At 40.9% G+C, this 26119-nt stretch overlaps 2 protein-coding genes across 7 annotated transcripts in view; both read left to right on the plus strand.

The window, feature by feature from the left end:
- ACTN2 (actinin alpha 2) overlaps nt 1-1510 on the plus strand; it is a 69238-nt gene extending 67728 nt beyond the window's left edge. The window contains exon 21 of the mRNA XM_040060285.2: nt 199-1510. Coding sequence (XP_039916219.1) covers nt 199-357 — 159 coding nt within the window. The 3' untranslated portion in view covers nt 358-1510. The remainder of the gene's footprint in view (nt 1-198) is intronic.
- Nucleotides 1511-12963: 11453 nt separating this feature from the next.
- The window catches only part of MTR (5-methyltetrahydrofolate-homocysteine methyltransferase), a 49781-nt gene continuing 36625 nt past the window's right edge, over nt 12964-26119 (plus strand). For 2 of the 6 annotated variants that reach the window (XM_040058494.2, XM_040058495.2), the window contains exon 1: nt 25444-25499. In XM_040058494.2, the coding sequence (XP_039914428.1) occupies nt 25480-25499 (20 nt within the window). In that variant the 5' untranslated portion in view covers nt 25444-25479. Of the gene's footprint in view, nt 13010-13178; nt 13195-18663; nt 18879-21832; nt 21923-22732; nt 22803-23875; nt 23969-24059; nt 24167-25439; nt 25500-26119 lie in introns of those variants that run through there. The other 4 variants (XM_040058490.1, XM_040058491.2, XM_040058493.1 and 1 more) reach the window with 4 other exon arrangements.

Genomic DNA, 26119 nt, shown 5'->3' on the forward strand with positions numbered 1-26119 from the left:
CCTGAGACTGCATTTTAACCTCTTCTCTTTGTTGGCGGAATTGTACCCTGTAACTCATATTTGTGATGGAATTTGCTGAGGAAAATATTTGGTCTCAGAAAAATTGTCAGATTTATTAGTCACAGCCAGAGAAAATAAATACATTTTGTGTTTTTGAAGAACACATACTGAATTTGTCAATCCTTTTCCCCCTCCCAGCCTTATATCCTGGCAGATGAGTTGCGTCGAGAGCTGCCTCCTGAGCAGGCTCAGTACTGCATCAAGAGAATGCCTCCGTACACCGGCCCGGGGTCTGTTCCTGGGGCTCTGGATTACACCTCTTTTTCATCAGCACTGTATGGAGAGAGCGACCTCTGATTCAGTAATTGGCTGTATTCACGGTAGACACTAAAAATACCCACCTTATTGCCCAGATTGCTTCTCAAGAGCTTTGACAAGCTGATTTAAAAACAAGTTTTACAAGTACAGTAGGTACCGTCAGTGTAAAGCGCTAGTAACTCAAGTAACCAGTGTATAAAAGTGTGCAGCACGCTAGATACCTGCCTTGTTGGATTTAGGTTGTCTGTTCTATGCAATGCTAGAAAAGCTATTAAAAAAATTGCAAAATATTAACTTTGGAAATATACATTCGGAAAACAGAATGTAAAAACTAAAAACATTGAAACTCGCAAAATATTTCTCCATTTTCGAAATGTTTCAATGCCATATGTGCTTCTTTTACAATGTTCATAAAACTATATTAGAAGTCATGCTTTTTTTCTTTCATAGAGCAATATTCCTTTCCTCTCATGATTTCTGATTTTGTATGCTTCTATTGGTGGAATGTAATAGAATACTAAAATGCAGATTTTCAGGGAAGAAATATAACAACCATATAAACTACTTAATTACAAAAATAATCCAGAATGCAATGCTTTTGTCACAAAGAGTTGTAATATAAGGAGGAAAAGCTGATTAAAGTGCAGCTTTAGAGTTCTGTAAGCAGTTCTTTTCTTTTAGGCCTTTAACTTTTACAGCTGAGGGAATACAATTTTATTGTCAGAAATAATGAGGCTAATTTCATGTGAACTGTTTTGTTATGAAACCCTCATTCTTGTCTATGTTGGACAGTCTTTGTTTCTCAGTATAAGAACGCATTATTGTATGTATTAGTGGGCAACATTCATCTCTATCCTACAAAAAGCAAACTCCCATCTGAGCAAATGTAGTATGGTTGTCTTGCAGCTGTGACTGTTCAGTGCTCAAAATTCAGTTTGTCTTGACTTCTGTTGTGTCACAGGTGGTTCTCTCTGTACCCTGCTCCTGTGCGCTAGATGTTTACTGTTTTTTTCCATCTTGAGAAATGACAGAGAATAAAAGCAGTAACTTTTTTACTTGAATCCTACCGACACTGAGGAAATGCAATGTAATCAAACAAAGCCATTTCCAAATGGTGAAGCGAGCTGTGCAACCCAGTGCTATTAAAGCAATGATGTGCCTATTAAAATAAAGTCTGCTTTTCAAAACCTTATGAGGCTTTGTTGTTGGCAATTTAACCTAGTGTCTCCCTCTAAGAACTGGAAACATTTCTGAACATCAAAGGAGTTTTCAGATGCTAAAAGTTCAAAGTCTGTCACACATTTCAATACATTGTGTCTGCATGAACTGTAGTGTCTGTGCTGGAGGGACAGGTCTGGTTTCACGAAGAGAGATGAAGCTCAGAATGACTTGGAGGTGACCATTTAGGTCACCTGAGCACAGATGTCCATAGCTTGTTAGACTCCAAGCTGAGATTGCTTTCAGTGGGACTTAGGCACTACTGCACTTGAGGACATTGGCCTTAACTTTTCTGTATGTCACCTTTTCCTCATGTGCAAAAAAGCAGATGTTAAATATGCAATGGCGCTTTCGCTGGCCACTGTTTGGAAATTTATGGATGGCAAGCATTAAAAATCTGTGTGTGATTTCAATCCTAAAGTAGGCACCCTGCAGGTTAAGGTGGCTGGAGTGGGAGCAAACAACGCCAGAGACGGACAATGCCCAAATACCTCTTCCTTCTCCCTTGTGTACAAAGGCCGGCAGAGGACTTGCTAGGGCTTGGATCTCATCTCCTACAGAGCATGTGCAGCCTTGCACATGGCCAGAAGCTGCTCCTGCCGCTGCTGATAATGACATGGTGCAGTGCCACCTCCTTCTGTGGTGACAGTGCTTGTACAAGCTAAGTCAGGAAGCTTTGCCTCAAAGCAAAGCCATTTCCAGCTAAATGACTGCTGGTCAGGCTGAATCCTATTAAAAAAAAAGTCTTCATATCTCTCATTGTTACAGTTTAACGCAGCTGAAAGAATAAAACATTGAATTTCTGAGTGTGGCACAAAAGCAAAATATCAGTGCTATAGTCAGGATTATGCAAAAACAAGTCACAAAGATAGTTTATATCTGACACTTCTGTCAGGTGTTGTTCATGTTCTCTATCTACTAATTTTTATATTGTGATATTCCTGTTTTTGATAGTATGGAAAGGACTTCTAAGCTCCTTCTTTAGCTGTGTTCTGTTGATCAAAGCATGGGAGAGATAACATTATCAGCAGCAAGAGAAAAACCTTTTGCAAAGTAATTTTTCCAATCTTATATCAGGTTTCTAATTTTTAAACTAGAATGAACAGAGCCAGTAGCTGAGAACTGGAGGGATTAATTATCCATTCACACTTCCCTAAAAATGTTGTACCATAATTATTACTTTAATATGTCTTTCATGTTAAATGAAGATATATCATAAAATGATTTCTTCCAGGATCAATATAAATCAACTATGTTATTTTACCCTAAAGAGGGGTAATCCTCAAGGTCCTTTAAAATATTCTGTGATCATGTTCATGAGCTTTGGGTTTTACAGAGAGTTTTCCTCTAAGGCTCAGTTTTTAGTAGGTGGCATTTGTATATTTCTGCAGGATCACTTTTCACACTGGGAATTAATGCAGCAACATTTTCTGTCCACGTAATTCTGGCAGCAAACTAGTTTTACTATTAAAAAAAGTACAGTAGCTGAGTCGAGGGTAATGAATGTGTCAATCATGGGGGCCAAATCAAGGTTCAGTAGCTGGAGGTACAGCATTATTTTGATGAACATGTGAATGAAAGTTGTAGAATAAATTACAATTCACAAAAGTCAGTTAAGGTTTTAAGTTGCTTTAATGACTGTAATACAGATGTCTTCTGTGACTATACATAAATACAACAGTTCTTTGAAAATCTTCCTGCCAAGATAATTTTGATTTCATGTTAATAATTTTCAGACACTGATTTTTTAAAAGGTGCTGATCCAGGTAGAAATCTTCTGTCAGCTCTATGCTGCCTTCACACCTCCCTTCTTTGTACACAGTTTCTATCACTGATTTCTTTATTCACTGACCACAAAAGGCTTGGGTCAGAGCCATTCCTAGAGGCTTGTGTTTTCATCAGAACATCCTGTTCAGTTTCTGAATTCTTGGAGGAGACCATGTTCTTTTATTCAGGTTGTTCATGGTGTCTGTAAAGGTTATCACAGACACAAGTGATTTCACTTAAAGAGGAAAATAGTTCCTGTTAGCAGCTGGATTTGAATGGTAAGCAGTTTCCTTTTTTGACTGAAATAGCTTGTGGTTGAGGCTAATTCTGTAAGGAAGTAATTGTTTGATCATCACTTGTAAATGAACAGGCACTTTGGAGCATGCTTTCATCACTGTAATGGTATTGATATTTTTGGAGGGCTTCTACAAATAGTTCCAGTAATATTTAATGGGAAAATAATACCTATTCATTACCTGTGCCACTCTTCCCCAAGTTTCACGGTTAACAGCCTATGCACTTATTTGCTTGTGCATCAGTCTACCTTCTCATGTTCAGAGGGTACTTTATTCAAGGAGCCACTTCAGCAGCATTAAGCCTGGACTACAGACAGTTGTTATCATGTTCTGGTGAGATTCTACTTGTTTTAGATCGAACATTTTTATATAGGAAAACTGACTGTTCTAAGCTGGATTTTATTTTGCATTAGTATCTTTTTAAAATGTGTAATTCCTTTCTAATTTTAACCCAAGGTGTGGGCTGCCACCACAAAGGACAAGTCTATCTCTGCTTTTTCCATGATCCCATATATTTATAAATAGAACAGTTCCCTGGTCTGGTTACCACGCTGGCTGGGAATACACATCTAGAGTGCTTAGAACTGTAGATTATCCCCTGGCGCAGCAGGCTGTATTTACATTACCTTAAAGTGATTGTATAACTGTGGAATTAGGGATCCAGCCACCCACCTTTCACTGAAAGTCCTTTATTGTTCCCAACAAAAGAACATTTATGTGCAGACAACAAACCTTGAGCCAGTACTAGGAGTGCCACTCATTTCCCTCATTAATTAGGGCAGCTATATTAAACAATAAGCCAAATCTTTTCCATATATGAGCTTGACTGGGATTTCATATTCTAATCTCCAAAAGAAATTCCTCTGCTAATTTGCAAGGTTTTGGGAAATTTCATTAGCATTTGTAATACTGCTTTTCACAAATTCATTTATCAGCATATTGCTTTAATTACTTGGAAATCAAATATATTGGATGAATGTCCTGAGACAGTAAATGTTTCGAGGCTATTTTAGCTCCCATCCATCCCTCATCTGCTTCAACCTGGCAGTTTTGTTTCAAAACCTGGCTGCCCCAACACATGGAAACTTTCTTCCTTTCAGGATTCCTGTTAATGCTTTGAGTGAAAAATGACCTTGAGTGCTGTTCTTGGGAGGAGTGGTTATCCTGTGTGCTCTCCTGAGCTGGAGCCTTCCAGCTGCATAAGGGATACTTGTGGCAGAAGCCCAGGTATAGAACAGCTCTTTTGGCTCAGACATGGAACTGTTTCAGGTTTTAGCTGGTCTGCTGATAAGACTGAAAGAGAAGAAATATTTGCACAAGTTGCCAGCAAGTCTGGCCTTGATTTGAATGGAACTGTCAATACAGGTACAGCAAATTATTATAATTTTAAAAGAAGCACGACAGAAAAGCAAAGAATGGCTGTGTCAAACATCTTGCTCAGACTTGTATCCTGGCTCCAACCATCATGAACAGGAGGAATAATGGAAAAGTCTAAAAAGGAGATGGCAAGTGGTGATGTGTGACCAAAAGAGTCTCCAAGCTGACAGTAATTTGTGGATCACGAACTTGTAGAACTCTGCACACTAATGCCAAAAATTTAGTCTGTTTTTCTGCCAAAGTAGTATATATGCTTCGAGAGCTCCTGTATTCATTTCAGTAAAACCTACTGCATTTATAAACCCTCCACTAGCCTATTGGATGTGCTTGGAAAAAAGATTTACTTTTCATACCATTATCTTTTCCAAACTGTTTCCCAGAGTCTTTTTGGTTTCTCTGGTTATCTCTCCATCTTCTGGTAACCCACCAGAATTAATGCGGACATGATGCCAGCTTTCTGAAGGATGTTTGCAAAATGCAGGCAACCCAAGAGATAGGAAATGTTACCTCCCAGGAAACAAGCCCCAGTAACAGTTTTGACAAACTCTTTAGTAAACCTATTTAAATGAAAACCAGACACCCAGTAATGTTTGGGGGGGTGCCCAGGTGAGTGTGATGAACATGTATGGCATCGTGATGCGGTCAAACACCACATCCCTGATGTCTATTCCTGCTGTCATTAAACCAACCAGGCACAAACTAACATTGAGTGGTCTTGCTGTCATTTGTGCAGTGTCTAAGGGCAACACTTCATGGCAGCTCGAACTTTTACCTTTGTTATTCGCTGATGGAAGGTGACAAAGCCTGATTTGCCACAGCAAGCTGGCAAACACCCATACTGTCCAGCAAACACTTCTGGCACTTGGAAATAATAACTGTCTCATTATCTGAAGCGACTTATAGGCTTAAGGGGCTGAAATGTCAGTATTTTAATGTGTAAATAAAAATGTACAAGTATTATTACATTTTTCAGCCGTTGAATGACATTTAATTTTTTTCCCATTTTTCATTTTAATACAGCTGCATATGCAATTGTAATAAGTGGAAATTATTCTTGTGGCAAAAAGAAAAACATAAAATTTATATTAAAAAGACAACACACTTTTTAACATTTTTCATTCTTCTTAACAAACAATGCATTTCTATCAGCCGCCTAAACTTAAGAAGATTTGTCCCAACAACACTACAAACTAAATATTTTGATTATGGTTGTGCAAACACCTTCCATCCATAAAAAATTAATAACTAGCTTTTTCATTTTCTTTCAGCAGGAAAAACTGAAACCATTCAATTATGACCCCACCTGACTGCCCCAACACTAGCTCTTCCGGGAGCCTAAGCAGATTTTCTGAAAGACTCATTGTTTCTTCAAGCCAGACCGTGAACCCAGATGGCCTGGCTGGCCCTATTTGCAAGGGACAACTGGAACAGCTATAGTGAAATGAACATTCTGCCTTTTGGAGTAACTCCATAAGGCAACATCCTGGTCTGGGTCATTACCCCTTCTTCCAGTGGCCTTTCACTGGAGTGCTGCTCTGCAGACAGGATTGCCTTTAGCGGTGGCCATTAATTTGCCTTTTCTTAGGAGGCACCTCCCTTCCTGCCAGCATTACTGTCTCTTGGCACATCACTTTCCCTTCTAACTCAGACACCAGCCTCTGTCTGCCACTCTGCTTTTCCCACTTCTAACAACTGTCCCTTAGAGCTTAAATGTTTCCGACTGGAGATGTTGACTCAAATCTAGTTTAATGACTACAGGGCTCCCTTGAACTGGATTTTAAAGGGAGGCACTTTATTTCCCCTTGATCAGAATGCAGTTACCCTTGATTTGTACTAAGGCAATAGAGTGTTCTTCCCTTTGTTTTTATTTAATATCTTCAGCTTTACCTGCTACTCCTGAAGTACTTATTAGACCCTTCAATAGACAGGAATGATAGTATGCTCTACAGTCATCAGCTCTATATGGAAAGATGCTTGTGGACCACATGAAAATTTAAAATATAAACCACAGATTATTCCACCAGCACCTGCTGGCAGCAAAATCCATGTGCTTGCAGTGAGGTATGCTCTACATAGTAAAGAGGGGATGGGAGACTTAAGTGTGATTATGTTACCCCCAAGCTCAAGTCATTGACAGTGACTCTGCTACATGAGGACTTGTACAAAGACCGCTCTCCTGATCCTCGAAAATATTACATGGAAAATGTAGCAATGCTAATAGAGATTTCTGAGGACTTGTCAGCAGATCTTAGATTGCTTAATACGTTTTAGGCTTAACAAGTGTTAAGGTCCAAAGTGAAGTCCTTTAGTTTGACAAGTCAAAAAAAGAGATGTCAAAGGAAAAGAAAAACCTCAAAGGGAATTATTGTAGACCACAGGCTAATAAAAGAAGCTTTTCACTTCTATATTGAAAACTTGCAAAAGAGTAAGACCTGACAGGTATCAGTAACCAACAGGATGGAAATATTTGGCCTTTAGGATGACAAGTACACTCTGGGCATTTTTTTTTTAATGTAAATATGTATTACTGATAACTAAAGAAAGACTGCCTTAGAGCAGTGTTCCCTTTCAGTGTCACTTGCCTATACTGTTGCGGGCGTAAGAGGCTGCTTCTTCCTCACAATTTTATTTCTGAAGCTTAGGCAAGATTTAGAACCAACATCACCTCTGAGTATTTTTTAATGTTTCTTCATTTCTTCATTCATACACAAGACTTTCAGCATTAACGCTCTTTTTTGTCTGATAATTCTATATTGTCGTACAACTTGCATTTTTTTTCTTTCATTTAATATGTTGATTTGAAAACAATTTTCTCTAGTCATAGTTAGTTCTTTAGTCATCTCCAGCAAAAGAAGTTTTCTAGAAGTGTTTGTATTTCTGAAAGAGGTTCCTTAAACTTGTTTTCTACCTCATGTTTGGGACTTAAATCCATGCTGCTCTTTCCTTGCTCCTGACCTCTTCAGCTTCCTTCTCCCCTCTGTTTCTGCTCTTCTAGAATGAATCGAATGCAGGGGAGGGGATAGCATTGCTCAAATCCCTCTCAAGGTAAGGGAGCTGGTGCCTGCCTATAGAAAGGGTAGGGAAAATGTCACTGCTATATTTGTGATCATAAGCAGCTTCCACAAAGTTTTGAAGCCTAACGTGTTAGACATCAAAACAAACTGAATGAACCATGCAGTTTCAAAGTCCTTTAAAGGGAAGAGAACTGCCTACAAAACATTACTTTTAAGAGATTGTTGACAACATACTGGACTGTTTCTATGTGTAAGTTAGAGAAAGCCAAGAGCACCGGTCTTTCAAGGTATTTTACACAGGAAGATTCCCTCTGCCCTTGCTAAAAAAATTTCACAAGGTTTACTGTTTAATGAAGGAAAACGATAGAACGGAGGCTGCTCTCTCCCTGGGATGGAACCACGCCTGACAGCTGGATGCACTGCTGGAAGCTCTCCAGTGCCACTCACACATCACATGATCTGCACATGTCCCTTCTCCCTGCCTCGTTGTGCTGTGCTTGCACTACCAGGATGGAGATGGTTGGCCTACTTGGCTTTGTCTTCTCATTGCCCACCATTCAAAGCTGCTCAAACCTTTCTATAATCCGCCTCAGTCACCACATTTTCGTAGGTCTCAAGCTGTCTCAAACACAAACCGATGTGCTTGTCAGGAGAAGTGTAATCTCATTTATAGCACACAGGCAGCAAAATTATGCCTAGGGCTTGTGCTCTGAGAGTTCCCTTCAGCTCCCGGAGACTGTGTCTCTGAGCTTGTCTATTGACTGGTATGGCCCTGAGAACACCATCAGCCTCTCCTCCATGATTTTGATGTGGATGTCTGAAAGGTGCATACTTGGGAGTTTTAAAAATGCTGCAAAATTTCATAATGAAATAAACATAAAATATGTACAGGCACAAACCTGTAACTAGTTGAAAGCAGTTGACACAGTTTGCCAGCAGTAGGAATAAACTGTAAGAATATACCCCCCATTGAATTCCCAGTCCTCTCATGCCTGCATTTTAGTCCTTCCAGGCATCTATACACTCTTCCATCAATAAAGATTCTCTCAAGTGATGCAAAAGGTCATATTCAGTTCACTCTAGTGTGTTTGATTTCACTGTCATGAAGACTTTGGGCTTTTTTCAAATAGTGAAGTCCAAAATCTATGGTAAACATGTAGAATAATTTTGTTGGTATTTCCCTGAACTGCACATCTTTAATAGGCTATTCTGACATTTGGAGTGTGCTTAAAATTGATCTTGAAGCACTCAGCTTTCTTTTGCCTTCAGGTAATCATTTCATCCTGGAAGAAAAATGTTAAGATCCTAACTTGACTTATACAGAACAGATAATTTGTGTTTGGATCACAAAAGAAATCACCCTCTAATTTGTCAGTCTACAAAATTATTAAAAATAAATTGTGTTTCTTAAGCTCAGAGGAAATTCTGAAAATAAGAAACAAGTACAGCAACTCAGTCATCCAAAATAGGGCAAGAATCAGCTGCAGCAAAACTGCACAAGTGGTAACTTCACAGAAGAGAGCGCCAAGAGCTGTCTCTGAAATCAGATTCATCTGGTTTCTCCTTCAGACTTCTGCATGGAGTTGTGAATGCTTTGCTGGGATATATTTCTCTGAAACACCACTGTTCTATAGTAATATGAATAATTCTACTGTTCTTGTTTAAATAAGGATTACTTACGTGAATAACCCATTAGGAACTGCACCTCAGAAATAAAGACAGATAATATGGGAATGAGAGGAGCATTTTTGTAATTAATATTGTGGAGGTGTTTAAAACACAACCCCAAAAGCTAAGAGTGGGCTAAAGACCTGTGTTTGATCTGACGCACTTGTAAGGTGAATGTGTTACTTGAATGCACGGGTGTGCAAGTAGAGTAACAAGCCAGTGAACAGATCCTTGGCATTGGAAAAATAATCAAAATATGATGATGGCTTTGTTTGCTTCAAACACTGCCTGGTTTTAAAAGTTCTTTTAGTGAGAGTTTATCTCCATGTGAGCTGGGGAAACAGTGGCTTCACCTTCAAATATCCTTGAAACAAACACCAGAACTCGATCTGACTTAGAGTTTTTTGATTTCTTTTGCTAAGGATATTAATTTGGATTTAGTCTTGCTGCAATTAGGAAGATGCTAGCTTCACTAAATCACCACTTATAACCCCCTTTAGAAACCAGGATTCTCACCATGATGATGTGAGTGACTTCATGTCTGCACCTGATGTTTAAATAGGTCTAATTCCCAACAGTACTACAGTCAGGTTTCTCACACACAGGAATGATGCCACCTTTGTGTTCTCCCCTGCTTTACTCACTGCTCTGCAACTCTAAGCTGCCCCTGGTATTGCTCTAAATGTATTAAAGGGAACAGTATTTTGACAGGCTAATTTAGCAAAATAAGAACAATGCTCCATAAGACAAAAAGAAAAAAAGCACTTTTTAAGCTTAAGGGCATGTTCAGTGCAAATCCTTGAATGTTCCCTCCAAACACACCATGTGTTAGAGCGCCTCAAAGAAACAGCTCAGAAATCTTGGTAATTGCAGGTGTGTGTCAGCCTTGGGATAGGGACACGCATTGGGACTCCCAGCACTGTGCAATACTGTCAACACTGAAACTAGACCAAGAAAAGGGACCTGAGATTCTCTAACACTGCAAAACACATTGAGGCTGAAGTTTTGTGTTGTTACTGCTTTGTTGGATGAATGCTACCTTTACCACTCATCCACTCATTCCTCTTCCCTTCACTCTCTGAAGCGTATCTTGCTTCAGTTGTGCTCCTCCTGTTATTTGTCCAACTCCAGTTTCTCAAGCAGATTGAACACAGTCTGAGGCTGGAGGGTTGCTGCCCTCTCTTCCTGCTGCTCTTCCTACATCAGCCCTGGGGACGATTCTGCTGCAGATGAATCGGATCAGAGATATGTTAGCACTGATAACTGACTCTTCTAGAAGAACTGTGTCCAAGGGCTAGCACCCGCACAAGGAAAAGGATGGGAACAGGAGGATGGCACAGGGTGGAATTTGGGTCCGACCTTTCACACAGTCAAACTGGCTTAATTTGATTGCAAAATTGCAAAGGAATTGAGATATGTGAAATGATCCTTTTCAAAAGCACCTTGAAATCTGCAGCTTTTTTTTTTTTTTTTTTTTTTTTTTTTTTCCCCACTGACCTACTTTGCAGCAGTTACACAAACAACAAACAACTGCATCAGCACATACAAGAACGTGCTGAGTTGTGGTACAAAGATCTGTTGCCACAAAACAACTGTGTAGACAGTGAGCTTTTTAACCTGCATTGCTGCCAGAGGAAATTTTCACAGTGTTATGTGACATGACAAAAAGGTTGGAAGCTGTTGAAAAGTCAAGCAAGAAAATGCTAAAATCTCACAAAAAGCAGTTCCCAAAGCATTGCCCATCTCTGTAATATATGCAAATTGTGTGTATTAGGGATCAAATTAGGCACTGATTAGGAATACCTAACTTGCGCTTTTGTTTAGTGTATTCCACTTCTGTTGTTAAGTTTTTAAAGAGTATGGGTTTCCCAACAACCACATCTCGCACTGAAATTTTGGGACACATTTTTTCACTAGGAACTCAGGCTGACCACTGCAATGGTTTGCTGACAGGTAAGGTCTGCTCTCCAACGTCTCCTGGCATTCAAAACTGGAGCATGGCCCCTACAATTGAAGTTAGACTACTGCCTAGTTGATTTGTGGGCTGCCTGCCTTTCTCCTGAAAATGAATGAGATACATATGTTATTTAAACATCAGGCTAATTTTTTATATATATACTTGATTTACCATTGACCAAAGTGACAGTTGATTATGAAAGTTCCTATATCACACTGGACTCAAAAGAGTTGAGTCCAGTGTGATGTAGGAGCTTTCCTCCATTGTTTTTGTGTCTCAAAAGAAAATTGAAGACTGAATATTTAGCTTCCAGGAATGACCTACACTAGCAGCTTTTAACTCATTTTGAGTCCCTTAAAGACTTTGCAGGGAAAATGCAGAAGCCATTTTAAAGTAGCAACCCATACTCTGAGCAGACAGGCGGCTTTATGGCCCAGGCACTTAAAGGATGAAACCTTCCTCAGTTTGTTCCTGCTAACACAGAACCAGCAGTCCCTGCATCTTCACCTCCAGTATTTGCTTTGCTTCTTTAACTTACTGCAACATGCAGGCCAAACAGGAAGGGCCGGTCAGTAATCCATTTTACAGCCTTCCTTCTTTTTATATTTTGACCATTGAACCAGTTTAAATGACAATGCTCCCCGTGTTTATTATTGGCACTTGAATTACTAACATGAGAGGACTGGTTACTCCTTTGAGGTACTCCAACTCTTGGCAGCATATTCTTTACACCGTGTGGTGATTGCAGGGTTGCTCTGTGATTATTCCTTTCTTTTAAAAGGCGAGTCCTCATATAAGCAGTTGAAAGGATGTACCACCAGAAGTGAAACTCTTGTGTCAACATGTCACATTTTATTTTTGTTCGACTTTCAAGCAAACTGACTTAAATTTGATTCATTTAGTAAAATCTTGCGTTCAGGTTTCCATGACAGTAACGTGCATCCATACATCACTGGCCAAGTCCGACTTCCAGCTTCCCTAAGGCCTATTTACAGACCTCCTCTCAACACTGTATTTGTCTCTAATAGCAGCACGTTTGTCGTTCGAGTTTGAAAGAATCATCCCACTACACCACACCCCCGCCCCGCTTCTCCCCGCCATGAGAGACAACTCAAATTTTATTGAGCTCTGCCTGGCTCCAAAATCAGCCCTCTCCCCGGGGCATTTAACGTGAGGTGAGTTAGTTCGAAGGCCGAGCTGTCGTCCGGCACTGCCTGTCTGTCTGTGTGTCTGTCTGTCTGTCAGTAACAGACGACGCCCGCGCCCCTCAGCCCCGGGCTAGCGCGCGCTTCCTGTCCGCGCTCGGGGCGGGGCTCGCGCGTCACGCGCTGCGCGCGGGCCCGCGGCCGGGGGCGGTGACGTCTCGGCAGCGATGGCGCCCACGGGGCCGCCGGGTAACGGCGCGAGCGCGGGGGGTACCGTGGCGGGGGCGGCCGGGCGGGCGGGCTGTGAGGGGGCGGCGGCCGCCCCCGCCCTTCCGATTCCCTGGCGCTGCCCGCGGCTCCGCGCAGGCGGGGGGGTCACTTACGCACCTTGTGTAACTTTCTTGCAGAAGCTACGTGTGGCGTGTAGGGAATAAGTGAGCGAGTGAGCGAGCGCGCTTTTTGATGCCGGCCCCTTGGAGCAGCTGCATCCTGCCAGGGAGGGGTCGGGAGGGACCTCCATGGTACCCGCACCGACCCGTCCGGTGACACAGATATGCCGGGAAAGTAAAAGCTGGGGCTCGGTGGGAGGGGCTGGGTGAGCTGCAGCTGCTCGGGGCTCTGAGTCAAAAGAAAGTGCCTTTTCACGGGTTGAACGCAAGTCGTTGGACGGGAGGATAAGTAAAATTGGCGCTGGTGTTTTAAAATGGGCTGGTGTGTCGGTGGCTGCTTTCAGTGATGCTGCCGCTAGCAGAGTTCCCAGGCGCTTCTAATGCTCGTGAGGAAGTGCCTGGTGCTGAGCCTGTGCTTCAGCTCGGGCTCGCATCCCTCGGCATGTCAAAACAGGTCCGCAGTCCTGCTCGTCACGGACTCCACAGCCAGCTTGTGTGGCCTGAGGGTTCTCCAGGTTCCTCTGGCAAAGAGGATGTTGCCGTGACCTGCCCTGCCCTTTTCTCCGGTGCCATTTGTGGTCAGGCCGTGGGCTAGCGACTGCCCTGCTGCAGAACCGAACGGGTTTGGCTGAAATGGGAAGCGTGGAAGTGTTTTGGGGGCAGCTTGAGAAGTGGTGGTGAGGGAAGAGAAGTTTTGCGTAGATAGAAGCAAAAATTGCGTGACGGTGGTATTTGTGGAGCCCCAGTGAGCAGGCAGGAGGCAGTAGGTGGTGGTGTGTCCCTCTGGCAGTGAGGCAAAGGACCTGGGTTCAGGAGTGGGTTATGGAGAAGCTGATCACAATGTTCCCCCCTAGCCTTTGAGGAGCAGGGCATCCCACAAAATGAGGCCCTGTGGGTCTGTTTCCCTGTGAGTCCTGCCTGTAATGAATATTGTAAACAGTTTAATATCAAAAGGTGAACAGTCGTGGTTATAACACAGGGAGCTTTCTAAACCTAGGATTTGCATATTTAGCTAGAGACAGTGTGCACAGCTAACAGGATGCTGCTAGTCTGAAAATTCAGTGACTTTTGTAGTGGTTGTTTGCCTCGTAAACTAACTTTGTGAATGCATTGGGTACATAAGTATGTTGTCTGTCTGTTCTGTAAAAGGGAATGGTTCTTAAGACGGGTGCCAACATGGAAATATTAGCAAGGTGCGCATAGGTGCCCAAGGTGAAGTGGTAAGATCCAATACTTCTCACTTTGGATAGGCTGGGTAACAAATAACATAGCAACAGGGTGCTGCTGCCCACTGTTGCGGAGGACCAGTGTAACATCTGTAGCTACAGTTCATTAAACTCTTTACTATTGCCAGAAGGCATCCAGTTCAGGACAATTTAATTAATTGAGAGCAAATAATGCTGAGGTTATCATGAGCTGTCTGTGGCAGGCTGATGGCAGGAGCATCCTTTCTAGGTACTAATACTGTAAATTCTGCATGCTGCCCAGTAATTCTTTGAATTATGGGAGGACGTGTGCTTGGAGCTGTTGGGGGGGAATACTGATTTGTTGAATTTGGATGTGCAAATATTGGACTTCCAAAAGTCCAATTGGAGTGAAATTGGAGTTACATAAATCGGAACTGCAGGTGAAGTAAACCAGTCAAGAGGGGAGCTGGTTAGCCTAGGAGACAGTAGGTCCTGGAAGTGCCTCTCTCTCTGTGTAGTTCCTCTGCTTGTGTGCTGGCACATCAATGTGATGAAAATACTTTAATACTGTCACGGTTGGGTTGCTCCTTTTTAAAAGCTTAGGAAACAACTTGTAATCCTTTATTCCCTTCCAAGTGCTTGTATACCAGACTATTTTATACTAAAAATAAATTTGTAATGGAAGTTCATCAATAATAAAAAACAATGCCTTTTGAGAATCATTGCAGGAATCACAAAAATTTGGTTTAGATCGAATTGCAACCTTTGAAGTTTCTTGTGGAAAGCACACGTCCCTTCAGTTCTGCACATATGGCCTGTATGTGATTGGATTGGGATAAGAAGGTGAAGCAACATCACCTTGCCTTATTCCCTGACTGTTTAGTTGCTTCCACTTCAAAAAATGAAAGGTCACAGTTGGGGGAAGTTTATAATTGTTAGCAAATGACTGTAGGGGTAAACAGCTACCCTTACAAGGAGTAGAAGTTCTTGTAAGTCAGATAATCTCTCTGTTGCAGGCGAGTAATTCCCATATTCTTATGATTTCAACACAAAGTGTTTACCTTGGGGAAGTGAAGCAGGGTGTTAGGATTTTTTATTTTCCATTCTGTATCCCGTTGACTTTTAGGCCAGTGCTGTTATTTTTGTTGATTTGCTATGGTATTCTAAACTAGTTCCAGCCCTACAATACTGTGATAATGGCCTCTGTGTTTTAAGTTTCAGTAGAGTGTAAAATCAAGGTAATTGGTCCTGGGTCTTGTTACCACTGCTGGTTTGCTATTATTTCTGTTATAGCTATAGAAGCAGTTTGTTTTTGTGGACACTTCTGAAAAGGATATCCATTTCCCAAAGCTCACCAGTGACCTTTATTAAACAAAATTTTCATCATCTCCTGACTGAGCAGAGGCAGGAGCAGGATTCGTAAGCAAAAACAACAAAAAAGAAAAGAAAAAGCTGACCTGGTTTTTCTCTGCTTAGGAATTTGTCCTGACATTTTTTTCTTTTATTCTGTAATATTCTGCACCCTGTTTGTGCTGGAAAAGGGACTTGCATGAACTGAATGCTGAATTAAGATGATGGTACTTGTTTGTAGAACTGACTCCCAGCTTCCTCCCTGCTTTTGTTCCAAGGGCAGAGTTCAGAACATCCTAGCATGGCTTTTTGAGTCAATCTTCTTTGATTTCTGGACTGTTTTTGGACCTGTCTGCAGGCTTTGTTTTCAACTTGAAATTGCAGAATTAATGTGCCAGGACATGACTTCAGGCAGTGCATGTTCCTGTTGGAAGATGCAGACGTTATCCGTAGCAAGGACAGGTAAATCGGGTTTGGTGGGCTTGGAGTTGTTGCATCTCTATGTAAAACAGTCTGCATAACTCTGCACTGATGGCCACCCTCATGATTCCCAGCCTATTTCCTGCAGCTTTTTGAGGTGCTGCTGAAGGAGCCCAGATATTGAAAACTTCACAGTAAGGCTCTCTTAGCTATGAGGCAGGGATCTGTGCTCTTATGAGCAGAAAACCATAGACTTCTCTTTGTTTCTGTTCACTGAGGCAAGCAGGAGAGAAAGCAGAATGGACCAGGTGAGGGGCAGGATTCCAATCAAAGGGTAACTGCTTCCCGGTGTGGATGAGGAGATAGTTGGGAAGCACGTAGGTTGAAGCCTGTAGAAAGCAAGACTGTTCTGGGAGAATTCCCATAGCCCGTCTCAGCTGTCTGGGCTGCAGCTCTCAGGGCCCAGGATTTGGTTTAGGAGGCTCCATGAAGCACCGGTGAGCTCCAGTGCCTGTGTGTCTCGCTGGGCTGTGACTCTTGAAGCACATGAGTTACACTCCATTGGGAGCCTGCACTGCAGACCTACTTTCAGATACAGTTTTTTGTGACTTGCTTCTAAAAGCCTTTAGCTCTAGGATTGATTTTATTTTCATGAATAATTTGATGGTTTGACGTGAGTAGATTTAAGCTCTTATGTAAGAACCTGCTGAGCCTGCCTGTGTGGTGTTAAAACTTTCAACTTGAAGCAAGGGTGGCTTATTTTTGGTATTTTAATCTGCCTTCAAATGCTTCATACTTGTTAGAGAGCGCATTTTCTTTGACTTCTCTTCACACTGAGACTACTTCTGATTTAGAGCTGTTTTTCCAGTGTTGGTATAAATGTAACCTTGCAATGCTTTCCTCGTGGCCTCAGCTCCTCTCCAGCACATTGCTTTTTAACTTTACTCATGCCAAAACAGAAGATGCATTGCACAAATGCAGAAGGAAAGAAGTCAAATCAGTTAGCAGTTGCCAGTGATTTTTAAGTACTATTGTTGTAGTAGTAAGTTAAGTTGTAATGAGACCATGAGGATATTTTTGTGCCTAAATGTGCTTAAATCATTATTTTTTTTACAAGGGCTTTGATTATAGCTCATAACCTAAATGCAAAACAAGTCTTTTAGAGTAAGATGAAGCTGAATGAAGGAAACATTCACGTGTTTGTGAAACATCACTGGGGTCCTACTCTTGTAGTTTGGATTTTTGATAAAGAGGTTGTTTGATTATTTTGCTATATGTACAATCTTATCAATGTCTGTAAGTATCTAAAGGGAAGGTGCCAAGAGGATGGATCCAGGCACTTCTCAATGCTGCCAACCACTAGAAGAGGCAATGGGCAGCAACTGATGCACAGGACGTTCCACCTGAATATGAGAAAGAACTTCTTTATTATAGACCAGTCACTGGAACAGGTTTCCAGAGAGGTTGTGCACTCTCCCTCACTGGAGATATTTAAGAACTACCTGGCCTCAATCCTGTCCCACATGCTCCAGGATGACCCTGCTTGAGCAGGGAGGTTGGAGCACATGTCCCCCTGTGGTCCTTTCCAACCTGACCCACTCTGTGATTCTGTATGTGTGTTCTAAAGGGGAAAAGAAAAATTACTCTTGCTGTGGTCTTGGGGATTTTATCAAGGTTTTGTGGAGTTTTTTTGTTTGTTTGATTTTTTTAATGCCTCAGATTAAGCTTTTTGCTTAATGTTTGGGATGGGCTGTGTGTGGGATCTTGAAGCAGTACTGCATTTTCATTTCTAATGATAGTGCTGAAATGTCTACCATATTTTGTTTCAGTCGTGGTTTCAGATTTACCCTATTCAATATCTTACAATTAACCATGTAATTTGTCTGATCTGTTTTCCTCTAGCATTACTGCAGAGGAAAAGAGTATCTTGTTACTTTTGCGTAAAAGAAAGTAAAGCCTGGCTTTTAACTGTTGGCATATCTTGGTGTTTGTCAAGTTGTCATTTAGTACTGTAATCCTAAAGGAATTTAGGACTCAGTTGAAATACTGTTTTTGTTTGCTCAGTTTATTTCTCTTTATCATTACAATATAGGCAATTAGAGTAGATGTGGGTATTCGTTTGTTTGTTTTTAATGCACTTTACTAATTTCTGTTTTGCATTTGTGTACCCCTTATAGTGTGGTGTCTGGTACCAAGAGGCAGCTCTGCATTGCTGTTCAAACATTTCTGGGGTGGAAATTATCACACTTTTCAGTTTTGGAAACTAGTTTGTGTAGAGGTTTTCACGTATGCCCTTGTGAATTTGTGTTAATTTTTTCTGTGGTTGACTCTATATGGGTGACTGTCCTTAGGTAAAGGACCAGTTTTGCCTGTGTTTAGATAGGTGCAGCTGTTACCTTACATGGGGTGATTGGAACTGCAGGTGATGTAAACCAATTAATTTCAGCAGAGGATTAGTTACTTTATTCTGTTTCTTGAATGGGAAGAGCTCAGGTTGGCCACGTGTATAGATAGGGAACTTCAGAACTACGTAAATACTGGGTTTATCTTTTTCCAGCAGGTCCCCAGAAAAGTGTGGAAGATGAAATTGAATCTATTCTGCAGGAGCGGATAATGGTTTTGGATGGGGGCATGGGGACCATGATCCAGCAACATGCGCTGACAGAAGAGGATTTCCGAGGGCACGAATTTAAAGATCATTCCAGGCCTTTGAAAGGCAATAATGACCTTCTCAGTATAACTCAGCCTGATATAATCTGTGACATACACAAGGTAGGTGAGTCTGGTTTCTGTCTCTAGACAAGAGAAAGAGGCAGAAGTTGGCTTCTGCGCTCCCCTTTTCGATACCACAGGCTCCTGGCTCTCCACTGTCTTTTGAGGATAGGGAAGAGAGTGCTTAGGTAACCATGTGAAAAAGAATGAGCAGATTTGACTGTTCTGGTTGTGTGAGCACAGCATTTTTGTCATGGTTCCGGATGTCACCCAGGCAATGCTATTTTTAAATCTCTTTTTGACTTATGTCCCTGATGTATTTCTATTAGTTGTAGATTCTATTTAATTTCATTTTTATTTCCTCTTCTTATTCTCAGCTAGCACTTGAAATGCATCTAAGTAGGACATATCTGAATTCTGGATGTGTTTCTGTAGTTGTGTATTCAAGGGCTGTTAACTGTGGCAGCCTGAAGCAGGCTTCTGTAGTTAATGAATATATGAGCTTCCTAATGAGTATATGTGCTTCCACAGTCTTGTTTTTTCCCTAGAATATTAACATGTGGCCCAGAGAATAAAACAGTCTAATCTGCTGATGATTAGGAATTTGCAAACAGATTTCATTGTTTTCCTGTCTTTAATTAGACTTTAAAAATTTATTGAGCTGCAGGTATTCCTAGGTCTTAGTGTAATAATTGCAGTGCTTGAATCGTGTTGCAGCTATTTGTTATTCAGTTGAAGCCTCACATCTGTTCTGGGCTTTTCCAATTATTTATTGACAAAATCTGTATTTCATTGATAACAATAATATTTGGCTTATCTTGGTTAAACTTGGAAGGTAATTTGTATTTTTTAATTCAGTTTTAACTGCCATTCTTTGGATTTTAGGAATTATGAGTTGGAAGGAATCAGTCTTAGACCTATAAAATTTCAGAAGGAAGCATTTGTAGATTGAATTCAACTGAGCAACAGTGTTTATGAACCTTGGAATTTATAGTAGCTTGTGGTTTTAATAGAATAAGCTGCTTTAAGAGTTGAATTTGGCAGGTTTAGCAGAACAATAGTGATATGACTAGAGGATGTATGTATTGACTCAAACCAAGTAGCCTCCTGTTACCTCTGTAAGGGCCCATTGTTACAGGTGCTTTAGGAGGAGTGTAAAAAAGAACTGTCTTTCGTGATCCCCATCCCTGCAGCAACTATTGGGTCAGAGGCTCTCTGAGCAATGGGTGACTTCATGTTTTACAGCTACCAGGGGTTATTTCTTCTGAGAACCGGACAGAAGCAACTTGCAGTAATAGATGAAAATATTTCTACGAAGAAATTTGTTTGTTTGTTTGTTTTTGTTTTGTTAATGACCCGGTGATTAGATCTCACAGATGTCAGTAGACTAAAAAGTAAATGTTATCTGTACCTTGGCTGGCAAAGCCAGATCCAAAGTTAAGAGATGTGATGTATTTTCAGAGGCAAAAATTAACTTCCTGCTTTGAGTCTGGTATTTCCTTCTGTGGTGGTAGACAGTAAAGTTGGAGGGCTTTTATACATTTAACATATTTAGATAATTTTCAGAAAATTAATGTTATTGGTTGACATGTAAGAGCTTGTATATTTTCATATATCTATTTGTAGATATTTTTGTATCTTTTCAAGAGGAGTTGAGGGAGAGCATGTTTGTTTGCAGCAAAACACGTTTTAAAACAAATTTATTTTCAGCTGTCGTTTGGATCAAGACTTTATTTGTACTGTTGAACTCAATGAGATCATCTGCTTCTTGAAGGAAAATCTGCGGGGTTTATGTTCAATGGTGGCATCAGTATTTTTGATTAACTAGCACTTCAAGTGTTTTAATTTCCTTGAATATGAACATGCAGGGTTCAAAGTGAGAGGAATGACGAGATTTGTCTTTACAAACAAGCCCTGGGTCTGCTGGTAGATAAAACTAGCGCTGAGAGATAAGAGAAACAATGGGAAGGATTCTACTGATTGATGAATGGAAAAGAAGATACTTGCCTTTACAAACAAACCATAGGTTTGTTTGTAAATGAAATTGAATATTGAAAGATGAAAGCAACAATGGGGAAAAACCCATAGATCCCATAAAAATTAAAAATTAGCGGGGGTTCTACATTAAAAGGGGAATTTTAGGCATTTCGGCAAGTCTGTACCTCTCAAGTACCTCAGCCAATGGGGAAAGAGAGAGGGAAATGCGGCCGGGAAATTAGGATAAAGAGGAGGCTGCGTCCTCCGAAAATCTGAGAAACCCCAGGGGAAATGCCCCATGGCCTCTCCCTTCATTCGAATAAAGTAAAAGGACCCCTCTGTCTCCTTTTTGGACATAAACCTCTGGTGTTCGTGGATTAATTTTCCTAAGAAAAGGGATCAAAAAGATGAGTTAGGGAGAAGGGGCGACTGATAGAGGTTATACCAGTGTGAGCTAGAATCTGCAAAAGTTTTTAAGTTTGCACTGATTTCAGTTTACTTCAGTGGGAATTAGACAACCAAAATGGAGCAGAAATCATACGTGTTTCGTGAATCTTGGTCAGCAGTTAAACTTTAAACAAGATCTGCACAAAACATAATTCTCCTAAGCTTGTATTCTGTCCCAGTGTGTTCTTGTGCTGTACAAATCCCTTCACAACATTTAAATTTTCTAATCTTTTCTGGTTTGGTTTCATTTGGGTCTTTTGTGAGACTGCCCACAGCAGCCCTTGCTTGCTGATGGTGATTGGGCTGTGTCTGACCACATTCCTGTGCAGAAGTCTAGAATGTGCTCCAGTGGCAGAGGTGACTCTATAGATGTCACTTGTTAATAGAAAGTGTGGCTGATGCTGAAATTCTGAAAATCGGTTACATGGAACACTTCAGTTATTTTGGCCCTATGCTTTTTCAAAGGTCTTTAGAGTCTGATCAGCTTTGAATTGGGAAATGATTTGTGATTTTTTGTCAACTGGTGGAGACAAAGTAGTTGGGTTACTTGCCTTCCATACCTCAGGTTTTTTTTCTTTCATGTCTTGCAGGAATACTTGCTGTCAGGCGCTGACATCATTGAAACCAACACTTTCAGCAGCACCCGAGTTGCACAGGCTGACTACGGCCTTGAGCATTTGGTAAGAATGTTAAACTATTTACTATTTAAAATATTAATCATGTCCTAGCAAGCAAGGTTAGTTTAGTCCTAGGATTCATTGGTGTTGTGCTTATTGGCTGGCCTGCAGCCTCTTGAGCCATGTGATGGGATCGTAGGTCCTTTCTGCTACTGTGGACAATTGCACTTGCTGTGTCACAGACACAGTGTGCTTCTTGTTGGCAGAGGTACAGGCAATAATAATTAGTCCTGAGTTTTGTTTGAGTGTTCATAGGATCTCTCAGTTCTGTGAACAGGGATGTTGTGCTTCAGTTCTTCCAATCTACCAAATGCCACAGTGGACCTGCTTGTTTCCAGGATATTGCATATATGTTGGTTGTGGTAGTGTATGTAGAAATCCTTTCTAGTTTGCATTTGTTGTGCCTGTTCTTTGTTATGTGTTGTTTTGAGAATTTGGGGAAATATGTGAAAGTAAATACTTGGAAATACACTACTTGAATAAAAAGTGAACATAGAAGTAGGCTAATTTTGTCATCAAAGTCCTATCCTTCAGCTTCTGTTGATCTCAGCAGGATTTATTTACTACCTTAAAGAATGAAATGTTATGATTGGCAGCTGTAGGTTGAGGCATGCCAGGGATAAACCTACTGTGTAACTCTGTTGCTGAGATGTATCAAGCTGTTCCTTTTGAAGCCTTGTGATAGTGCTGATATGTACTTGTGCGACTTGGGGAACCTTCAGAGTGTGCTGCGTGCTTCTGGATGCAAGTGTTGTGTTTCTCTGAGCATGAGTTACCCTGGACTGAACTAAAGATTTTCTGTAATTGTTCCAGGCATATCGGTTAAACAGAGTCTCTGCACAGGTGGCCAGAAAAGCAGCAGACACTGTAACTGCTCAGACAGGTTAGTATTATTTTAACTTTGTACTTGTTTGTGGTTTTGACAATGTTGCAATCTTTGAAGTGTTGCTAACTAGAGGATAGCTTGATGGTTTACATTATGGGGACATAAAATGGTGCTGTGCATGTTTGCAAGTAAGGCATGGTAACAGCAATTTCATATCTCTATTTTTATCACTCTAATTTCATTGTGTTTGAAGGATCTGGTCCTTAAGATGTTTTTCAGCACAGCTGTCTTGTGCCTGCCTGCTTTGGGCTGCAGGTGGTACACATCTTTAGATGTGTTTTAGAGAAAATAAATTCAGCAGGGATTGTTAGAAGTTCCTGAGGTTTGTACGGCACAAGTCTTTGTATTCCGGAACTAGGATAGCTAATTGTAGGTAAATGTGGATTACTGGTTAATCCTAGTGTATCTCTAGTGGTTCAGCTTTACTTGGCAACTAATGGAATCATCTTAGTATTTTCATTTCATTTCTACAGGTGCCTTCCAGGCATTCTGTGAGCAGGGTTAGAGCTCCTTTACACTGCTGTAGACAATGCTGTCTTTCAAATACTCATTTCTGCTTGTGTTCTGCAATCAAACTGTATTTCAGGCTAACAGTGCTGCTGCTGATAGCACCTTACTGATGGAATTCATAGTATGCAATAAGAAAGTAAGATTTGGAATATGCTTTTAAAAAGTGGGGTTTTTATGGTACGTGCCAGAATATTCAAATAAGGTCATGTAGTGAAAAATGCCAGGACGGTTCTGTGCTGTGTATTTAGAGTCATTAAGTGAAGTTTCTTGTGTTAGAGACAAATGATTCTTAGAAGAATTAACTGAGACAGCTGACCTTTTTAGAAATGTTCTTCTGTTCTGTGAGTATACACTGAACATCTTGCTGGATGTTGGCTGTGCTGGGTGATCCTGTGCTGTCTGAACCCTGGATTTGAGACACAAGTTTACTGCTGTACAATTCTTCATCCTTGAATGACACACGCCTTGGTGTCCTCGGAGGTATTTTACATTGACTGTCACTGTAAAGCCAGAGGCAAATAGTTTAGGGTTTTTTTTCCCCCTCCTGTGTCTTGGTCTAGGAATTAAGAGATATGTTGCTGGAGCCATGGGTCCAACAAACAGGACACTCTCTGTGTCACCATCTGTGGAGAGACCAGATTACAGGAACATAAGTAAGTATTTATAACCATCAAGTTACTGGACTTAGGCAGTAGTCTTAAAGACATTTCTCCAGATGAAGTTAACGTCATTCCTGTTTTACAGCTTTTGATGAACTGGTTGAAGCATATACAGAACAAGCCAGAGGACTTTTGGATGGAGGAGTTGACATCTTACTGGTGGAAACCATATTTGATACCGCCAATGCTAAGGTGAGACTTCTGGGAAAAAAAATTCCACCACACTAATATAAATATTGGTGTACTACCTAAGGAAATTTGAGATAATATTCTTTGAGCTGTCAGCTACTGTTGACTAAATACATGAAAAGACTCTTCAGTTGATAGCAAGTGGGTAGAATGTGAGGAGATGGTTTTTAATCAGCCTTTTCCAGAAGGTTTCTCTTAATATGTGCCATTTGTATCTTTCTGGCTGTCTGTGCCAGCTGTCCTCTTATTCCCAGAAGCTCTACTGTGTTGCTCAGTATCTCCAAATGCTTCTGATTGTATTTTTCACTGTAAGCATGTCTGTCCAAAGGATGCTTATGATGCCCACTGGAGAGGGAAAGTTCAGTGAATCTGTTTTCAGGCATGGGAAGGCTTGTAAGGCAGTTCTATTAAAAGGTGTTTTTTGGGGGGGAAATCTGCCATCAGTTTTAAGAAAAAACAATTTGCAATAGAAGATTAGAAGGGTAAAATAGAATGAATAAAATGTTGAAATATGCCACATTTCATGGGATTTTAACACCTCTTTCTTTATCTAATAACTGCTCTGTGCAGGGGGTGGAATTGTTAGGGTACTTAAAACTGTCTTGCGATTTTATGTGGAAAAGTCTGGCTGGATATGTACACAGTGTTTCTTCAGGCTTTTGCCACAGGCTGAATAGCGTTTCCAGTGACATCACTTGCCCTTTGCAGATCTGACCAGTCGTCATGGAGGTTTGGCTAGGAGCCTGCAGGCTTAACATAATGCTAAGGACATGTTTGTGGGCAATTTTCTTACCCAAAGGAGGGACGGCATTTTCAGGACCTTCAGAGGAGTCACTTGCACTTCTTACTGTAAAAATCTGTGGTGGTAGGAACCCTTTGGAAACTACATGTCCAAACAGACTCACGGGCAGTGAATGTGTACTGGGAAGAGTACATACAACCATATTTGGGGTGGGGATTGGGCTGCAGATGGGAGGGAGAAGTACGTGCTGACTTGATTTGGGTTTTAGAGTAGTCTTGGTCTCATTTGACTTCCCTGTGATACTTCTTTTCTGCTTGTTACCAAAATGTGTTTTGGAACCTCTGGAAGATGTTGGGGGTAAGAGTAAAACTTCCTGAGTGTAATAAGTTCTGGCAGGTGATATGAGCTAGCAAGTTGCATAAACAGCCATAGAATAAATAAAAAAGGGCACCAAACCCATAGAAGCAAAAAGAAATGAACAATCTGAAGAACTTTCAAAACATCATTAATGTTTTGTAACATATTCTTCTGTAGGCAGCACTTTTTGCGCTCCAGATGTTGTTTGAGGAAGAGTATGCTTCCCGACCCATATTTGTAAGTATATTTCAATATTTTACATATCCTTAAGCTTCATTTGTGAGCTAGCTGAGATGGCAGTTGATTTAAGTGCTTTGAAATTAAGGAAATTAGTTTATTGGAAATGTACTTGTTTTCCACATGATCGTGAAAGTAAAACCTCTTACAGTTTTGTGAAATCAGTCTTGGATAGCTCTGTTCAGCAGATCAAGCCATAGACTAAGGAATTACTTTTTTCTTGTGTATTTCCACACGAAAACGTCTAATGATGGGTTTTTTCAGGCTTGCTGTCTTGAGGTCAATGGGAACCGGTGCTTCAAGGATGAAATGAGGCAAATTTTGACATATTTTCACGTAGAATGAGTGACCATTTGAAGTCAGAAAAATCTGTCTTACTCCATATTCTTTCTCTGATGTGTGTTTTTCTGATAGTTGCCAGTCATGAATGCATTGGAAGAAATACAGGAAAAGAATAAGATTGTTTTGAAAGTTCTGATGTACTCTTCCAGTTTTCTACAGTTTGCAGTCAGGCTTTTTGACTTGCAGTTAGTATCTGTTTGTAGGCTTTTGTTGAATGTGTTTACTCCTTCCTTGCATCTGTGTTCAAACCTATGTAGGACCCAGACATCTACAACATA

This window comes from Hirundo rustica, chromosome 3 (genome assembly GCF_015227805.2).
Source record: "Hirundo rustica isolate bHirRus1 chromosome 3, bHirRus1.pri.v3, whole genome shotgun sequence".
Classification (NCBI taxonomy): Eukaryota; Metazoa; Chordata; class Aves; order Passeriformes; family Hirundinidae; genus Hirundo; species Hirundo rustica.